Source organism: Bombina bombina, chromosome 5 (assembly GCF_027579735.1).
Source record: "Bombina bombina isolate aBomBom1 chromosome 5, aBomBom1.pri, whole genome shotgun sequence".
Lineage (NCBI taxonomy): Eukaryota > Metazoa > Chordata > Amphibia > Anura > Bombinatoridae > Bombina > Bombina bombina.
In genome coordinates this window covers 1,032,451,079-1,032,471,284 of record NC_069503.1, presented here as the reverse complement: position 1 = coordinate 1,032,471,284, position 20,206 = coordinate 1,032,451,079, and the positions used below count along the sequence as shown (strand labels likewise).

At 32.8% G+C, this 20,206-nt stretch overlaps 1 protein-coding gene across 1 annotated transcript in view; it reads left to right on the top strand.

The window, feature by feature from the left end:
* The window catches only part of CSMD3 (CUB and Sushi multiple domains 3), a 1,747,434-nt gene that overhangs the window by 1,593,226 nt on the left and 134,002 nt on the right, over window positions 1–20,206 (top strand). The window contains 3 exon segments of the mRNA XM_053715303.1: window positions 4,347–4,532; window positions 8,420–8,593; window positions 15,806–15,988. Coding sequence (XP_053571278.1) covers window positions 4,347–4,532; window positions 8,420–8,593; window positions 15,806–15,988 — 543 coding nt within the window.

Below are 20,206 nucleotides of genomic sequence, written 5' to 3'. Positions count from 1 at the left end.
TGCCGTGAAGTTCAGAAGTGTTTGTGCGGAGCTGCTATTAACAGCCTTCTTATTTCCAAACAATGGGGATTTAACAATCACTTGTGTCATGATTGCACAAGCGGAGTGTAAATAGTTTCAGTGAAAAACCCAAGTTTGTGAAAAAGTTAACTTTTTTCTATATGATTGCATTTGGCTGCAAAAAGGTGGTATGAAATATACCAAATGGGCCTATATTAATACGGTGAGTTGTCTACTTTAAAATTTATATAGTTTTGATAGGCAAACAAAAAAGCTCTGTTTCTGTTTAAATTGAGTAAAAGCAAAAATTCTAAAAATGTTCCACTATTTTGGGCAAGTTTTTCGCTTAAATTCCAGGTAGTAAAGGGGTTAAGTATTTAGAATTTGAATTGTGATCAAGAAAACAGGACTGGCAAGTGTAAAGTATAAAAAAATTTTTTACTGACTCGATAATAAAAAAGTGCGTTTGATAAATATTGGGAATGGCTGGTTTTCAGAGTATCAATGACAAAAAGGGGCTCATATTTAACTGTTAATATGTAGATCATTGTAAAATTATAGACTGTGATAAACCACTTAATCTGTATCTTACATATAGCTATATAGAGTCGCTAAATAAAAGTCCAAGAAGAGGTACAGATAATTTTTATCAAGAAGTTGTGTATAGAAGAATAATTTCTGCTAAAGGGCTGCAGTGTTATTTCAAAACTACTGTTAAACTTTTCGGCTACAGATAATTAGAGTCATCCAAAAGAGGAATGAAAAATGTTTTTTGACACGATTTTGCCTCCTGAATTCACCTTTCTGTTTAATAGTTCATAAATGTTTATCATATAGTGAGGTTCTTTAAATCATAAACTATTGGCAAAGTGGATATTTAGATTTTTTTTTTTTAACTGACTGTCCTCAGTTAAAGCAAAACATTTTCTTAGTCATTTTTTTTTAATATATTTTAAAACATATCAAGGTACACTGTTGTATCCATAATTAATACATCTGCATGGATGGCAGTTGGCTAAATTAATCTTCAATAGTTCTTTAATTAATAATCCATGTGTTTTAAATTCCATATTAGAGAGTTTTAAGTTAGTGAAAAATATAAAAATAAAATGTATGACAATGTAAATTAGTAAACAGATAAATATGTTTAAGCAGTGGCAATGACTTTCTGCAGCTACCATACCCATGCTTGACAAAGTGTTTATATCTTTCTGCTGTGCATATCCCAGGGCACTAGTAAAAAATTATCAATCAGTATCCTATAAATCTCTAAAGCAATTAGGGAAAAAAAGAACAGAATTCCTAAATAACCTTGCAAATGTGTCTATGTCAAGGAGAGGTTGGCCATAAATTAGACTATTTCCTTTGAGATTAGGTAATGTAATGTCACTTCAGAGCTATCAGAAATACATATATGCCAACCCTCATAATTCTGAGGTCAATCTCTCCCCATCTCTTCTATGAATCACTCTATTCTCTGTAGGAAGTAAAAAAAAAATCAATAGAATGCTTCTCTCTGCACTTCTCTTGAGGCTACCAGAAAGGTCTAATTTATCTCAGAAACAACAGATATGATATGCCCGCAGTACTAAGGAGAAACTGTTGATTGAAATCCAGGAAAGCACTTTCTGTTTTGGTAATTTTAGAAAAGTTGGAGGCAGCAAAGCTTTTGAGAGAAAATATATTATAGGACTCTATGGTTGAGTAGCTATATTTCAAGGTTAAAACATGTTGTATATGTTACAAAATAACTATAACACTCTTCTCCACTATCTATCTATCTATCTATCTATCTATCTATCTATCTATTTATCTATCTATCTAGTCTGAACATTCTTACAAATATAAATTACATTTTCATGTTTGTTTCCATGGTATAATAGTGGAGCTAGAACATCCATGTGAAAGAGACCATTAGATGCCTATAAACTTTTATGCATCCACTGATATTCTTGCCACAACTGACCTACATCCTGATGGAGGTAGAATAGGGAGTGAACTGGTAAATGTCCGACCAAGCCTCTAAGTGAGAAGGGCAGCAATATTTGCTGCCAGACTGTCACCATTTAACTTTTAAAACTGGCACACCGACACAGGTCTCTTGCGCTCCATCTGTACAAGTTGTGCTTATTTCACTGTATTTGCAAATGCTGTTACAGCAGTGTCAAAAATAAATGCTTGAATTTTATTTTTAAAAAGATATTTATTGGAACTATTTATTTATCATTAAAAGAATCTTTTCTAAGTGCACATTATACACTGTGCCTTTTGAATTGAATAGAATAAATAAATATAATTTCCTACTGTGGAATATACAGGAATATACTAGTAATAATATGCCCCAGAAACAAAGAAAATCCAATTGAAACTATTATAAAGTAGCAGTATTTGAAATGATGGCGAGGTCAGGTTTAAAGTAAATGTTTCATCATGATTGAGTCATGGTGCTCCAGGGAAACTGCATAGAAAAGCCAAGCTACTCAGCAAGTGTTTTTACTCTTCTTGGGAGAATGCAAGTGTATCATAAAAATCATCTAGCAGCCAATTGATTACAATTCAGAGTCATTTTATTACAATTAATACTGTGCACTTAAGTCAATCAATACAATTTAAACATTTTCCATTCATTATTATTTTTGTAGAACAATTCCGTTACGATCTTTAATGTGATTCATCAATATATTTTTACTGCATATTTTTATTTCAATATTTAATTTATTTGTCTTAATACAATTTGAAAATGATTACTTTTTGTAAGTCCTATTATAATGTATGCATCACTTTTACATACTTAAAAGAATGGAGCACCCCTTTTGCAAGATACACTGTTCTCAAAATAAAAATTGGCTTTAGAGTTCTTCACGGTACTAGTGAGTTTTATTAGAAAATCTCACAAGCCATGAGAGCTTTAGATAATTAGGCCCAGAGGCTCTGAAAAGCCATCCTCCACTTTAACAAAATACACACTGGTTTCTAATCAGGCAGGGAATCAACATTAACATTGCGATCACCTGAAAAATATCCCCCTCATTTAAAATTAGGAATTCACTGATTTTAAATGGAAGTGCCTTATTCCCCTCTATGTAAAGCAGAGGATAAGATTAAGGGGTCTATTTAAGAAGCAGCATTTACTTTGCTTCAGTTCCGGCTGTAGTGGAAGATAAGAAGCAGCGGTCCTAAGACCACTGCTCCTTAACTCATCCACCACCTCTGAGGTGGCGGACAGTAATCCGCCCGATTGAATACAATCAGGCTGATTGACACCCCCTGCTAGCGGCCAATTGGCCGCAAATCTGCAGGGGGTGGTAATGCACCAGAAGTTCACCAGAACTGCTGGTGCCATGATAAATGCAGATAGCGTATGCTGTCAACATTTATAAATGTGCGGTGGACATGATCCGCTATATCGGATCATGTCCATCCGCACATTAATAAATGGACCCCTAAACCTTCATAATAGAAGAGTAAACCTTCATAATAAACCCCACCTTCTCCAAGGAAGCTCTACCTGTTGTCAATAGAAAATCTCCAGAGTAATCTCCTGCATCTTAGGAAGGTTATTTTATGGATTTAAATTACTTATGGTCCAAGTAAACAATTATCAAAAAGAACAAACCAACAAAATGTTAAAAATATTATTTTTTAATTGGCAGAGCAAGTATCCTTAATATTCTATTTATTTAATTATTGTATTAAATAATTAAAGCTTGGGATTTGATTTGATTTGATTTCCAGTACTTTTGTATACATTAAACAGTTATATTCTTATCATATTTATAGTATATGAGAAACAATCTAAATAACTTAATACTAGATTTGTCAACCCCCCATGGATTATTGTAATGTATACTAAAGGTTAAAAAAGAGGTATTATAATCAAAGCTGACTCTAAGCAAATTGAAGCCCTGTGCAAAATAACAATCTGGTGCTGTTTTCAGTTGTTTCCCCTTAAGCTGCCAGTACCAAATACATCAACTATATTTAAGTGTAATATGTAATGCTCCTTAACACAAAAGGAAGAGTGGTGCCTGTTTATCTGGTATTCAGATTTATGCTGCTATCCTAAATCTAAAGGAAATAGCTCTTCAATACACAGATGAGTCCTCTGTCCAGCAAGACGACTCCTCATCCTGGAGCATTCAATGATGATCATAATTATTCTTACTGTTGATGCCAGGATGGATTATTGTAATGTACATTAAATATATGAATATTCATAGATTCGACTGGTTCTAGTATAGCAGTGATGATATTCAAGAATTAAGATTTTTTTAAGAACTTTCTAATCATCATAATGTACATGTATATAAAGGTAGCATGTTAATGTATTGCTATTTTAAACACAGTTGTCAACTGTAGTGATCCAGGTGTTCCAGAAAATTCTATTAGAGAAAGCAAAATCGAACATGGAAACTTCACTTATGGGACAGTGGTGTTTTATAACTGTAGCCCTGGATATTACTTATTTGGATCTTCTGTACTAGTTTGTCAACCAAATGGATACTGGGATAAGTCACTACCAGAATGCATCAGTAAGTATATTCATCAATCAATAGTAGTTGCTTTCTTATATTACATGTATTTTAAAATTATTCTTATGAGTTATTTGTAGATTCTGCAGCACTAAATTAAATATGAAAATATGAGATATACAGGTGAAACTCGAAAAATTAGAATACCATGCAAACGTTCATTTATTTCACTAATGCAACTTAAAAGGTGAAACTAATATATGAGATAGACTCATTACATGCAAAGCAAGATAGTTACATTTGTCATAATTGTGATGATTATGGCTTACAGCTCATGAAAACCCCAAATCCACAATCTCAGAAAATTAGAATATTACATGCAATCAATAAAACAAGGATTGCACATAGAACAATATCGGAGCTCTGAAAAGTATAAGCATGCATACTGTATGTACTCAGTACTTGGTTTGGGCCCCTTTTGCAGCAATTACTGCCTCAATGTGGCGTGGCATGGAAGCTATCAGCCTGTGGCACTGCTGAGGTGTTATGGAAGACCAGGATGCTTCAATAGCGGCCTTCAGCGCTTCTGCATTGTTCGGTCTCATGTCTCTCATCTTTCTCTTGGCAATGCCCCATAGATTCTCTATGGGGTTCAGGTCAGGCGAGTTTGCTGGCCAATCAAGCACAGTAATCCCATGGTCATTGAACCAGGTTTTTGTGCTTTTGGCAGTGTGGGCAGGTGCCAAGTCCTGCTGGAAAATGAAGTCAGCATCCTCATAGAGCTCATCTGTGGAAGGAAGCATGAAGTGCTCCAAAATCTCCTGGTAGACGGCTGCATTGACCCTGGACTTAATGAAGCACAGTGGACCAACACCAGCAGATGACATGGCTCCCCAAATCAACACAGACTCTGGAAACTTCACACTGGACCTCAAGCACCTTGCAGTGTGTGCCTCTCCATTCTACCTCCATACTCTGGGTCCTTGGTTTCCAAATGAGATGCAAAATTTGCTCTCATCAGAAAAGAGGACTTTGTACCACTGAGCAACAGACCAGGTCTGTTTTTCTTTATCCCAGGTAAGACACTTCTGACGTTGTTTGTTGTTCAGGAGTGGTTTGACAAGAGGAATACGACATTTGAAACCCATGTCCAGGATCTGTCTGTGTGTGGTGGCTCTTGATGCACTGACTCCAGCCTCAGTCTATTCCTTGTGAAAGTCCCCAACACTTTTGAATGGCCTTTTCCTGACAATCCTCTCCAGGCTGCGGTCATCCCTGCTGCTTGTGCACCATTTTCTTCCACACTATTCCCTTCCACATAACTTTCTATTAATGTGCTTTGATACAGAACTTTGGGAACATCCAACTTTTATTGCAATTACCTTTTGAGGCTTTCCCTCCATATGGAGGTTGTCAATGATGGTTTTCTGAACAACTGTCAGGTCAGCAGTCTTTCCCATGATTGTGATTCCTACTGAACCAGACTGAGAGACCATTTAAAGGCTCAGGAACCCTTTGCAGGTGTTATGGCTTAATTAGCTGATTAGAGTGGGACACTTTGAGCCTAGAATATTGCATCTTTTCACAAAATTCTAATTTTCTGAGATTGTAGATTTGGGGTTTTCATGAGCTGTAAGCCATAATCATCACAATTGTGACAAATCACGGCTTTAACTATCTTGCTTTGCATGTAATGAGTCTATCTCATATATTAGTTTCACCTTTTAAGTTGCATTAGTGAAATAAATTAACTTTTGCATGATTTTCTAATGTTTTGAGTTTCACCTGTACATATAAAATGTACTTCTTGTTTATAGTATTTTTTATTAAATAGAATACAAAGGTTGATAGTGTGCATGTGCAAGGTCTACTCCATGACAGCAAATGCTGCTGACATCTAGTGCTGTTGCAAATGTATAGCATTTTTAAAAGCATTCTTTTAAACAAATGATACCAAAAAGGCAAATAACCTTTTATACTAAAAATAAATTGATTTTTTTTTTTTCATTTTACACTCATTCATGAAAGAAAAATAATGGGTTTCATGTCCCTTTAATGTCTGCAAATTTTAGCTGTCGGTTAAAGGGACATAAAACCCAATTTTTTTCTTTCATGATTCAGACAGAGAATACCATTTTAAAAAAAAACATTGTTTTTTTACAATTTTATCTCCACTTTTCTGAGAACACGGCTTACATTTAACTTTAAAAACAATGTGTATATACGTTTTTATCACTTAAAAGAGCCCAATAAATATAGGCTTCTTCATCCATATAGACAGCACAAAAACAAAAGATGGAAAGACTGAAAAACAAATTGAATTAGATGTCAAATTAAATTTGAATTTTACAAATATTCTGTAGTACAGTTGGTGTTAAATCATACATCCTGTTCACAGAATCTAATTTCATTGTTACTTCCACATATCTGATAGTGAGATAATTTGCAATGATAGCTATCCACATACATTTTCTCAGATAATGTACATTTAATAGAGCAATTGTGTTTTATTCAATATTTGAAGTTGCATTCAATAGTAGCCATCTATATGTAGCTTTATTGATTAGATAATTATTATCACTATGAAATACCAATTTTCTACTTCATATTAATCTAATACAATTGGATTGATCAATTCACACAGTTAGTATTGAAATGAGAAAGTTTATCTTGTTTTCTCTTTACCAGCTGAGATTGTATACCTACAGGTCTACATGTTTTAATCAAGGAATGCTCTGACTTTCCATTTTAGAATGTCTTTTTTATTTTCACTTAAATTAGTTATTGGAAACTAGGACCAATTGAATTTTTAAGACAATCAAGTTTCAAAGTTGTGTTTAAAAGATGAAATTACTTTTTAGTCATTTCAAATTATTGCTTACAAACAGCTTTGTTTTTAACTCTTTAAAAAGGGATAAAAAATATGTTTAATGTCTGCCTCAGAGAGCCAAACATATCTTGTGAGCCAATTATGAGGCATATATTTATAGCCACATGTTGCCAGCTAGCTCCCTCTAGCTCCTCAGCCTACCTAGATATGCTTTTTAATAAAGGATACTTGGTGCCTGATGATTAAAAACTTGGAAAATAATCACTCAAAATCTTTGCGAGACCTCATAGGACTGATGAGACCTCTTAGATAATGTTGCCAGATCATTAGGCTCTAAGAAAGCAATACAAATTTGATAAACAAGTAAATTGAAAAGGCTCTTAAAATTGCTTACTTCTATCTGAACCATAACATTGTTATTACTTTCATGTCCCTTTATAAATTCTTAAAGGGACATGAAACCCATTTTTTTCATGATTCACATAGAACATACATTTTCCCCAAAAAATCCAATTAACTGCTATTGTCAATTTGCTTTGTTTTCTTGGTATCCGCTGTGAAAGGAGCAGCAATGCACTACTGAGGGCTAGTTAAACAAATTAGTTAGCCAATGAAAAAAGTCATTTATGTGTAGCCACCATTCAACAGCTAGCTCATATTTCCTGGGACTACCTAGGAATTCTTTTAAACAAATAATACCAAGATAACTAATTCAATTAGATAATAGAAGTAAATTGAGAAGTTGTTTAAAATTGTATGCTCTCTGAATAATGAAAGGAACATTTTGGGTTTTTCTTGTCCCTTTAAGCAACATGATGTCCTTATTTCAAGCTTGAACTTTTAATTTTAGAAATTTGCTCTTATACCCTTTACATGGGATTTTTTTTTAAAAAAAAATGTGATACTTCATTTCACAATTTTCACCTAGACATTACCTTAAACATTCAACATTATGTAAATTAAATAGTAAGACTGAAAAAAAAATGCTTTTGTTAGTTTTATGTATACAAATCTAATATTAAGTATCTCAATATATGGAAAGAAGTTGAAAGCACTACAATAAAAATTTAAAATACCACCACATGCCAGTTTAACTTGTCATGTCTTTGTTCTTCAGAGATTGATTGTGGACATCCTGGAGTCCCTCCAAATGCAATTATTTCAGGAGAAAAGTTTACATTTGGATCCACTGTTCATTACTCCTGTACTGGAAGACGGACATTATTAGGGCAGTCATCAAGGACTTGTCAGTTAAATGGGCAATGGAGTGGTTCTTTACCTCACTGCTCAGGTAAATCACAAAAAAAATGTTTTGAGACAAAAATAAATGTTTGAAATGCATTATAATTATGAATTTACAATTTCAGTGTCATGATCATTATATTAAAATATCTTTATTTCAGTGATCATGTTCTTACCTTGAAAAACACTGTATGAATAATTAAAATATTTGAAATTTCATAAACAAATCTTGCTCATATTTTTGTACCTTATTTTCATTTAGAATTCCCCTTAATTGTATATTGTCAGTCTTTTCTTGTTAAGAAAAATATGCAGTTGGGTAGGCATGTCAGACCAGTGATATAAATAAAGATTGCAGTCATGTGACAATAAGAAAAGCAAATATAATTACCTACTCACCAAAACTAAACTAAGTCTGAAAATGTTTTCAGGAGGGTGGTGTTGTAGTGGATACTGGGTAATGTTTAAGGGACATAAACCCTTGTAATCACAAGAATTTTCTGCAATGTTGCAATAAATTTGTGTAAACTAGTGTCTGAAACGTGCAGTTCCAGTTCTCAGAATGGGAAACTTATAATGTTCGCAGTTAAACAACAGGAAAATGAGGCAAGATAAATATTGAAAGTACATAACATTTTTTTTTATTTTGTACATTACAGTTTCATCTTTTCATGTTTCTTAAAGCAACTCATTAAGTGCTGTAACATCCTCTAACCTCAATTTTGCCAGCTGCACTGAATTTTCAATTTAGTGGATTTTTTTAGCTGTTCAGCAATGTATCTAGGAGAGAGTGAAGAATAACAGAGAAGATTAATTTTACATAGTAGAAGATTAGATTAATTAGTAGAGCCACCAAAAGCCAATTTATATTTAGCTTTGTGGTTAAATTGTATAGCAACCCCATATGTTATGGTATTTTAACCACCTTTGGTTTAAGCAGGGATTAACAAACAATGACACCATATAGTGCTTAATACATGCACACACTGCTTAGGATATATAGGTATACTCTTCAACTAAAGGATATCTGGAGAATGAAGAAGATGGAAAAAAATGCTTTTTTAAAATACATGCCCTATCTAATCCATGAAAGTGTAATTTTGACATGCATACCTATAATCAATTTATTTTTTTATAAAGCAATGAGTCTCTGTTTATTTTTTTCTCAATTTATATTTTATAAAAATAGGCATGTGCAGTCACTAGTGACATTATGACTTGCACGCTAACCTAATGCCCGCAAAAAGCCAAACTTACAATATCGGGTATGTGATAACTTATTCCTTCATAGAAGTCAATGGAACAAAAAGAGTAGAAAACAACCTCAGACCCTACTCGTGTTCAAAGTCGATCGCATATTCTTAAGTGTGATAACCCGATATGAAAATATTAATATTAGACATTTCAATGTTCTTCACATAGAATAATATGTTCAATTTATTTATAAATATTTATTTCTCGCTCTCTATCTATCTATCTATCTATCTATCTATCTATCTATATACTGTATATATATATATATATATATATATATATAGCAATTGTGTAGATGGAGAACACTCACAGGACTTAATTCAATAAGTATCCTTTATTTACATTACTGATTACATATATTAAAGAGTGTCGACGGACCGCACTCTCAAGACGTACTCCCGATGTAGGTTTTCTGCATCGGAAGTACGTCTTGAGAGTGCGGTCCGCACTAACTAAGATTATGAATCTGTCTTGAAGAAGGCCTCAGGATAGGCCGAAACGTCGACACTCTTTAATATATGTAATCAGTAATGTAAATAAAGGATACTTATTGAATTAAGTCCTGTGAGTGCACTCCATCTACACAATTGCTCTATACTGTCTATTTGAGGATAGCACCCAGGCATTGGCAGCACAGATGTAGAAGGAGTGCTAGGCCCCTGGCTACAGTATATATATATATATATATATATATATATATATATATTGGTATTTTGGTACAATATACATCTATATCTATATATAGATGACTCAGAATCCAGAAATGTCAGTGCAGCACTGGATGAAAGATGCAAGGGTCTGTCAGGAGTCCAGAAACTCATTGACCTTTTATACACACACACTAATTACAAGCAAACAGATCACAGGTGAGGATGGTTACCTTTAAAAGCCATTCAAACCCCTTTGTGTCAACTTGTGTGCATGTTATCAGGCAATAATCACCAGGGTTTTGTAAAATTTTGATCAGGGTCATTTGGGTAGTTTCTGTTGTCATTATGATTTAAAAAGAGTAAACACAGTTTATTGATAATAAATGGCGTCAGCCAAACACTAACCATCAGTGAAAGAAAAGTTTTTGTGTTATCATTCATATTCTCTGAAAAATGGCCAAGAAATCATAAATTCTGCCAGGGTATGTAAACTTATGAGCACAACTATATATATATATATATATATATATATATATATATATATATATATCAGTGACGTGCAGTGAGTTCAGAGGTTAGTGAGGCACTCGCTATGATATGCCCAAAAAGCGCATATATGAACCCAATAGAGGTAGCTTAAATTTACAATTAAATTAGCAGGTTGCACAAAGGCAATTAGCATTATTTACAACACGCATACATGTAAGAAACTAATTAAATTCTGATTATTTTTGCAAATGCATTTAACTAGGAACCTATATAAATATATATATATATATATATATATATATATATATATATATATATGCCAGATACAGATATTTAGTGACAGCATGATCCAGACAATTTGCTCACTATACAGGAGTAAAATAAAACTATATTATAATAGCAGAAACTGGGTTATATAAAAAATAAACATAATTTAATAGAGGACTATATATCAGGATTCTTAATATAAGTAGACTTTAAATAAATGACAGGAGTCACCTTTTAATGTCATCTAAATAAATATGAGCAACCATCCATCTATTAAAAAAAACTTTATAAATGATAACAAACAGCCCATTTGGATATAGTGAGCAAGAAAACAAGTGCAATTTAGGCATCTTACTTAAGACCTGATCATTTTTACAAAGAAAAAGCTCCAGTCTAAATAGATTTCACCCTTATTATCAACAACCTAAACAATTTAAGGGAATCATTATATAATATACACACACAGCACACACATACTGTGAATATATATCCAAAAGGACAGACTATATGAGTTGGATGTAAACCTTATTACCAGGTTCATGGGAAGAAAAAATGTCACATCTTTTAAAAAATAAAAAATAAATCTTAGAAATACAGGGTGAAGGGAGGTAACACAACACAGTATAAATTTATAAATTATAAAAATCAGCCAAACTTTTCAGCAAACTTTTAATGCACTGGAGACAATTACAGTGACAATTATAGTGACAAGTAATCTGCTGCCCTGTGACAGGTTAACTAGTCTTATTATTCAGTAAAACCTGCAGTGTGTTATTTTCTGTAGCTTCCCACAGTTGGCAGTGCTGATAATGTTAAGCCCTCTGGCAGCTGAGGGGTTAAACTGCAGCCATTGTAGCAACTCTTTTTCACTGCAGGTTTTACTGAATAATTAGACCAGTTAATGGCAGTCAGCCTTCTGCATGAACTTATCTCTCTAAAAAAAAAAAAACAAATCTTCCCCAGACAAGAGAACAGACACGTTGTATGCAGTTAAAGACATTATTTAAACTTGTTTATTACCCAGCACATGCCGCTTTTTATTTTCTTATGCTAATACCCATTACCTACTTATGATTTATGATACAGCCTGAACCTCTTATCTCTGCAACACCACGTCCTGATTCCTGACCCTGACTGACATAGTACAGACACTGCAGGGAGCCAGATCTTGAAGTAGATTAGACACAGAGGGACGGAGGGATCCACAAGCAGCAACATTTAGAACTAAAACTCAGGAAATGTTTTTACAGAACTCGGCAGCTAACAGACCAGTACAGACACCATGGGGACCTGGAAATTAAAGGGTGAGCTTTGATCCTGTGCAGTACTAAGTCACTGTCAGCAGTATTCATTTGTACACATGGATTTAGTGTTGCACAGGATCAAAGCACACCCTTTAGCAAGCAAAAAATTACAAAGAGGATTCCCTAGCCTCAGGCACAATTACCGTTACTAGTGTTGTTGAATCTAAAGAGAGGACAGTTCACAAAAGAGGTACTTAAATCGGGCAGCAGTTTTTAAGTGTCAGGTCTAGTGTCCTGTCCTCCCTACTGTTGGTTTTAACTAGAGACAGTTTCACTTACCCTAATCCCTAAACTCAAATAAAGTTTCCACATCAACACCAGACTACTGTTAGCCATGTGATTGTGTGCTGAGTGCTCTGACAGTACTTACTGCTCTGTGTTAGAGTGTGTAGGATCCTCATGCAGGGCATCATTGCGACATCCTCCGGCTCCAACCTCTTCATCCATTAGCTGCTCAGGACAGGAGTGGATGCAGCAGTCTCTTCTTGCTTCCCGCCAGTGTTACACACTATGCGCATGCTCAAGGTGTCAAACAAAGCCGGTCAAGTTCTCCTGGTGCTGTCAATCACCAGGAGAACATAACCGTCTCTGATTGTCTCCCTTGCTAGGAGGCATTAAGAGTGATGCCTCCCATTGGTTCCTATTTTGAGTGCTGATAATTCTGTGGCAAATAGGTGGCGCTAAAGCACAGATAATCCTATTACCCATGTAGCACTATGGAGAGAAGCAGTCCTGTACACTGCCTCTCCATAGCGTTACATGGGAGAGAAAAAAATGGTGATCTTTTTTTTTTGACAATGTTTTTTAAATTTATTTATTTATAATTAAATTAAAGTTTGCCCATATTGCAGGGGAGGCCTTGCCTCTCCTGCCTCCTATGAGTGCACGTCCTTGAGATATATATATATATATATATACACATATATATATACACATATATATACATATTTGAGCTCTTATGACCTTTGTGTGCAATATTTTTTTAATATTTTTTTGCTAGATGGTGTTATTATGAGTTTAAGTGTAGTTTGTAATGTATTTTTTATGTGTTTTGTGACACATTTTTGTTATGCAAAATAGTTAACGAAAGCTTTAATTTAATTACGTTCAAGTGTTCGCATTTACTTTCAACTTGTAATATGAGCAGAAAAAAACAATGAGTGCAAATACCAGCTATAAACCCCTTATTTATTGGTCCACTTGTAATCCACATAGTCAGCATAAGATTACTCTCTCATTGAGAGGTAGGAGAGATAAAGTAATAAAATGTCAATTTTCAATTGTTCTCTATAAGTAGTGAGATTTGGTATGGAAACAGAAATACAGATAAGGTAGCATTTGTGTGTACAAAAAGTGATAAAAGAAGCAGATTGCAGATTGTTTGAATACAGTAGAGAAATATCAATTTTGAATCCTTCATGTAGCTTTCATTTGTAAATGTATGGTAGGAGTATGCTATATTTTATTTTTCAAGATTATTAAATCAAAATGTTATAAATTTGGCTGTACAGAGATATATGAAATAGATCTCATTAAATTATGTGATAACCTACTCACTTGGTAATTAAAAATTCTAAACCATTTACTGGTTACGGCATTGAGAGAATCAGTATATGTCACATTTTTAATTGTCTTAGTATTAACCAGCAAGCAAATAACTTCCATAATGTTGCAATTAACCCTACCTATGACCCTATTTAGGTCTTTTGATTTTTCACTTTAGCTGAGGTGCAATAGACAATCTGTAGCATACAAAGATCAGACTACATTGAACAACTGACTTACATACATACAATGCTTTACCAAACTAAACAGACAAATCACACATTGATTTATTCTCCTTACCAATAGGAAAATAAATTACCCTTGTTAAAGAGTGCAAATTCCTATGCACGTTAAAAAATAAATATCACTTGTAATAATTTATGAAAAAAATATTTATTTAATATAGTTATGTGTAATGGTGAACATTAATTCTGATAACATACAAGAATAAAGTGTTATTGAAAATCCTTACAATTAAATCCTTAATATGAAAAAGATGGCTATTAAACAGTATCAGTGATTTTAATGCATAGGTAGTGAAAAAAATGTGGAAAAGGTTTTTGATAACTCTTATCTAGGGATGGACGAATGTTTCGCAACATTTGAAAAAGGAAATTCATTATAATGCATTCATTTGTTCCTTTCGAATTTCAAATGTTTGTACCACATTCTAACATTCGTTTAATGTAATAGTATTTCTAATGTAATGTTCAATTCAAATTTTTATAATAATTCCATTCGGATTATGCAATATTCCAATTTGAAAAATTAAAATCAATATATATGTAATAGTATTTCTAATGCTCTCTTTAAATATAATATTCAATTCAAATTTTTCTAATAATTTGATTCAAATTATGCAATATTCGAATTAATCGATTTGAATCAATATATTTGTAATAGTATTTCTAATGCTCTCTTTAAATGTAATATTCAAATTATGCAATATTCGAAATAGAAACATTTGAATTAAGATATATTTGTATCTATAAAATATCAATTTACTAAATTCCCTACCACATAAACTTTTGAACTTCTGAATAGTATTTGTTAAATCTAACGTTACATTTGTAATTTCGAATGTGGATATTTGATCTAATTATGAACATTCAAAAACTAAAAAAACATTCGAAAACCAGAAATAACAATCAATTACCAAATTTTAATGGATTTTCGTTCTTATCAACATTTGATTTTTAAAAACAAATGTCCGCAGGACTATTCGTTCTGCCAAACAAATAATACTTTTAGCACATTCACCCATCTCTACTCCTATCCTTAGGGACCAACAATGTAGCAGTATGCACAGCATTAGCAGCATTGTATTTAAAAAATCACTGTAATGTACGTGAAAGAAAATGAGTAGTAAATAAACCTGTAAAAATAAAACAGTAAAGACAGTTTGTATTTTATTTGAAACAAACATTACAAATATATTTTATAATCATAACTGCTGTATTAATATTTTCTGGCTAATAGTAATTACTCCCACAGATATATTGGGGCAGAGGGGTCCTCACAAGTCTGGCAAACAAGAAGGTGATTTATTTAACAAAAAAAACCCATCCATTTAAAAAAATATACCTTCAAAATATTTTGAAATATTTTTTATAGATGGAATCTCTCAAATAGGTTGATGGTAAAAAGAGATTGAAAATACATGCACTATTGGGGTTTTGAAAGTGTTGGGCAAAATAATTTGCTGTATTTTATTAAACAAATGTAAATATTTGTAAACATATTTGCTTGCAGGGGATACAGTCGGATCATGTGGTGACCCAGGCATACCAGGTCATGGTAGTAGAGAAGGTACAGAATTCAAAACAAGGAGTACTTTGAAATTTAGCTGTAAAGTTGGGTATATACTCCATGGATCAGAAGAACGAGTTTGCCTGGGTGATGGAAGTTGGACAGGAAAACAACCAGAATGCAAAGGTAAATGTTGACACAGAACATTAATTTATAATTTCTACTTGACATATATATATATTTTAAGACGTTTGGCTTTTATAATTTTGAGGGTGTAATAGGTTTTACAACAATTTCATTGTAATTTACAACCTTTTTATAAGAACTTCATTCATACAATACTTTATTCTTTTAAATATCTTTAATATTTTATAGTAAAGAAATGTATTTGCTAGTAGACTTTTTGAGCTATTTTGATTGTTACAACTGTTCTTTTTTTTTTTAAATATAATTCTTAGAAAGTAGGTATTTAATGGAAGTAAAGTTCTAACCTTGCATGTCTTTTCAGAAATCTATATCCTATGCTTGCTGTTATTATCCCTCCTGTCTAGATACTACTCATATGCATATATTATTACATATAATTATTAAAAAGCCTTAGAGAGAATGATCAATCCAGTTTAGTTTTGTATTGCAATTCAATTGTTTTCAACTGTGTTTTTATTCCTCTTTGAAATACAGTTATGGAATTAGAATACCAGTTATAGTATAATATACTTATGGACCCATCCAAACTGAGCAGTTATAGATATAAAGTTTTTACTTTTAATAGTGTCACGTAAATCTGTTTTTCTTCAATGCACAAAGCCTCAAGAATAAAAATATTTGCCTAAATATAAGCAAAACTTTATTCTTTATTTATTAATCAATCAAACCATGAATCAATCAATTCATTAATTTATTAATTTTATATTGAAGCATTTTATTTTGAAGCAAAGATAAACAAATTATAATTTACCAGAATAAAAGCAAACAAAAAAATCATGCGTTTTATAATTTACAAAAATATAACTAACATTGTAGATTTTTTTATTATTAATATTATTATTATTATGATTAATAATAATAATAAAAATACTATTTAACATTAAAACATACAATACTACAAAATTAATTGATCTTTTGAATGCAGTTGGGATTGTATTTTCCCGATCTTTTAACATCATTACCCATTTCTCAAAAAAAAAAACCCATTGAAAATGCAGTTTTATGTTGATTTACAGGAATCCCTCAGGAGTAATCAGTTTTATGTTGTGATACCTTTATGCGTCTGCCAAGAGGTCTCTCAAACACAAGACACTCTTTTATAAATGTTTTATTCTGCTGGGTATGTTGCTACCTGCACAGAGATATACAGAAGGTAGAAGGGATATTAGGTAGAATAAATCATATATTGATAAGATTAATATATTAGGGATGTGTGTGCTTCATTTTGTTGTTGGAGAGTTAAGTATTCTGTTTAGTGACACGTAATGCCTGTGTAAATGGTTATAAACTTATAAAACATATTTTTTACAATATAATTGATTTCATGTAAAGCCACATACAACAGCCAGAGCCCCTCACCAAAATATCCAATTTAATATACAATAATATATATTAAAAGTATGCATACACAATATACTTCTATAATCAAATAAAAACCACAAATGTCACTTTATTTATAAACACTTTATATAATGTAAAATAGGGGGCGCTATTAATAATACAAAGTGGAGAGGAAAATAAAATACAGAAATGGAAAAAAGTACAATAATAAAAAACAAAAATAGAAATAGTAATTTAAAAAATGAAGACGAAAAATAATGCAATATGGGTTAAATATGTGGAATAAAAATCCACCAATAACTTAAAAGTTCAGTTGCTAATGAGTACAATCCCAGCTTCCAAGATGTGAATGTCACAGCTGACAGAGTCCCACAGTGCTCATATACATAAAGGCTGCCATCTTCTTATATGCAATAAAAAGTCACTGAAATAATCCACTAAACAAAGAGGCGCGTCCATGGTCGTTAAGTGACCTCCTATGGAGGTCGTGCCTGGCATGTCCTTCGTGTTTAAAGTGTTAAAATAATGTAACACTATGAATGTGCTGGCAGGGGTACATAAATGAATATGTCCCCCATCACTTTATTTCTATACACTACATGGCTAAAAGTACGTGGACAACCCTACTAATTATTGAGTTCAGGTATTTCAACCACACCCAACAGGTGCATACAATCCTGCTCAAAACTATAAAATCTCCATAGACAAACATTGTCAGTACAATGGTTTGTAGTGAAATGCTCAGTGACTTTAAAGGTGGCACTGTCCTTGGATGTCACCTTTGCCATAAATTAGTTTCTTAAATTTCTGCCCTACTAGATCTGCCTCAGTCAACTATAGGTGTTATTATTATGAAGTGAATGCATCTAGGAGCCACAACAGTGCAGCCAAAAGCCTCATGCAAACTGCACATCAACATACGCAATGCCAAGCATCAGCTGTAGTGGTGTAAAGCATGCCACCACTGGACTCTGGAGTAGTGGAAATGTGTTCTCTGGAGTGATGAATCATGCTTAACTAACAGGCAGTCTTGGTGACATAATCTGGGTGTGGTGGATGCCAGGAGAACACTACCTATAGCAATGCCTACAGTATAGTTTTTGTGGAAATGGAATATAGTCTGGGGTTGTTCTTCATGTTTTGGAATGGCCTCTTAGTTACAGTGAAGTGTCGTTTAAATTCTACTAGATATAAGTACATTTTAGACATTTAGGTAGTTCCACTTCTGAGCACAAAGTGAGGTCTATGAACACAGGTTTTGATGAGTTTGATGAGGAGGAACTTAAGTGGCCTGCACAGAACCCTGACCTCAACCCCAATTTTGGGATATTTTGGAATGTCAATTGCAAGCCACACTTTCTCATACAACAACATTGCCTGACCTTACAAATGTTCTCTTGACTGAATGGACACAAATCCCTACAGATACACACCAAAATATTTTGGAAAGCATTTCAAGAAGGGTGAAAGCTTTTATAGCTGAAAAGAGTAGGTCAACTTCATATTCATGCCTATGATTTTCAATGCAATGTCCAACAAGCTCATATAGATATGATGGTCAGATGTCCATATAGCCATATAGTATACTGTATATACATTACTACTTTATTGTAGAAGGACAGGTAATGTTCAGAATGGAATAGATACTTTTATTCTGTGTAATTTTTTTGTCTTAATGAATCAGTACAGAATTAGCTGTTTAATTTCATTTAATGTATTACAGCGTGTACAACTCTTTCATTTCTCTTGTAATGGTTATTAAAATATTTTGATTAAATGTATAAAAATGGATGATTACTATTTATATATAAAAAAAAAGGTATGAACATATTTGGTTTAGAATACTGCTACTAAGGCTGTTGTGTATATGACAAGACAATTTGGATATATTTAAAAAATATTGACCCACTGTCTTCTCTCAAAAGTCCAGGAGCTAATATTAATCTTATAATGGAAAACATTAAACAAAATAATAGGTTTTTGAGCACATTGGGACACATGGTAACATAAATAAAAACACAAAATACCCAATATCTGGTCCAAATCAACAGATGTATTAAAATAATATAAATTATTAAAGAGACAGTCTAGTCCAAAATAAACTTTCATGATTCAGATAGGGCATGTAATTTTAAACAAATTCCCAATTTACTTTTATCACCAATTTTGCTTTGTTCCTTAGTTATTCTTAGTTGAAAGCTTAAACTAGGAGGTTCATATGCTAATTTCTTAGACCTTGAAGGTCACCTCTTTTCAGAATGCATTTTAACAGTTTTTCACCACTAGAGGGTGTTAGTTCATGTGTTTCATATAGATAACACTGTGCTCATGCACGTGAAGGTATCTGGGAGCCAGCACTGATTGACTAAACTGCAAGTCTGTCAAAAGAACTGAAATAAAGGGGCAGTTTGCAGAGGCTTAGATACAAGATAATCACAGAGGTAAAAAGTATATAAATATAACTGTGTTGGTTATGCAAAACTGGGGAATGGGTAATAAAGGGATTATCTATCTTTTAAAACAATAACAATTCTGGTGTAGACTGTCCCTTTAAGTGACAGTCAAGTCAAAATTAAACTTTATTTATTCAGATAGAGCACACAATTTTAAACAACTTTCCAATTCACTTTCATTATCTAAATGTATAAATCTTTTTTATATTCACACTTTCTGAAGCATCAGTTCATACTGATTAGCAGAATATACATACAAATATTTCATGATTGGCTGATGGCTGTCACATGATACATTAGGAAGGAAAATTTAACTAACTGACATTTGTTAGAATAAATTGACTACTCATTTGAAATTCAATCAAAGTGATTTTGAATTGTCTCTTTATCATACATTTATTGA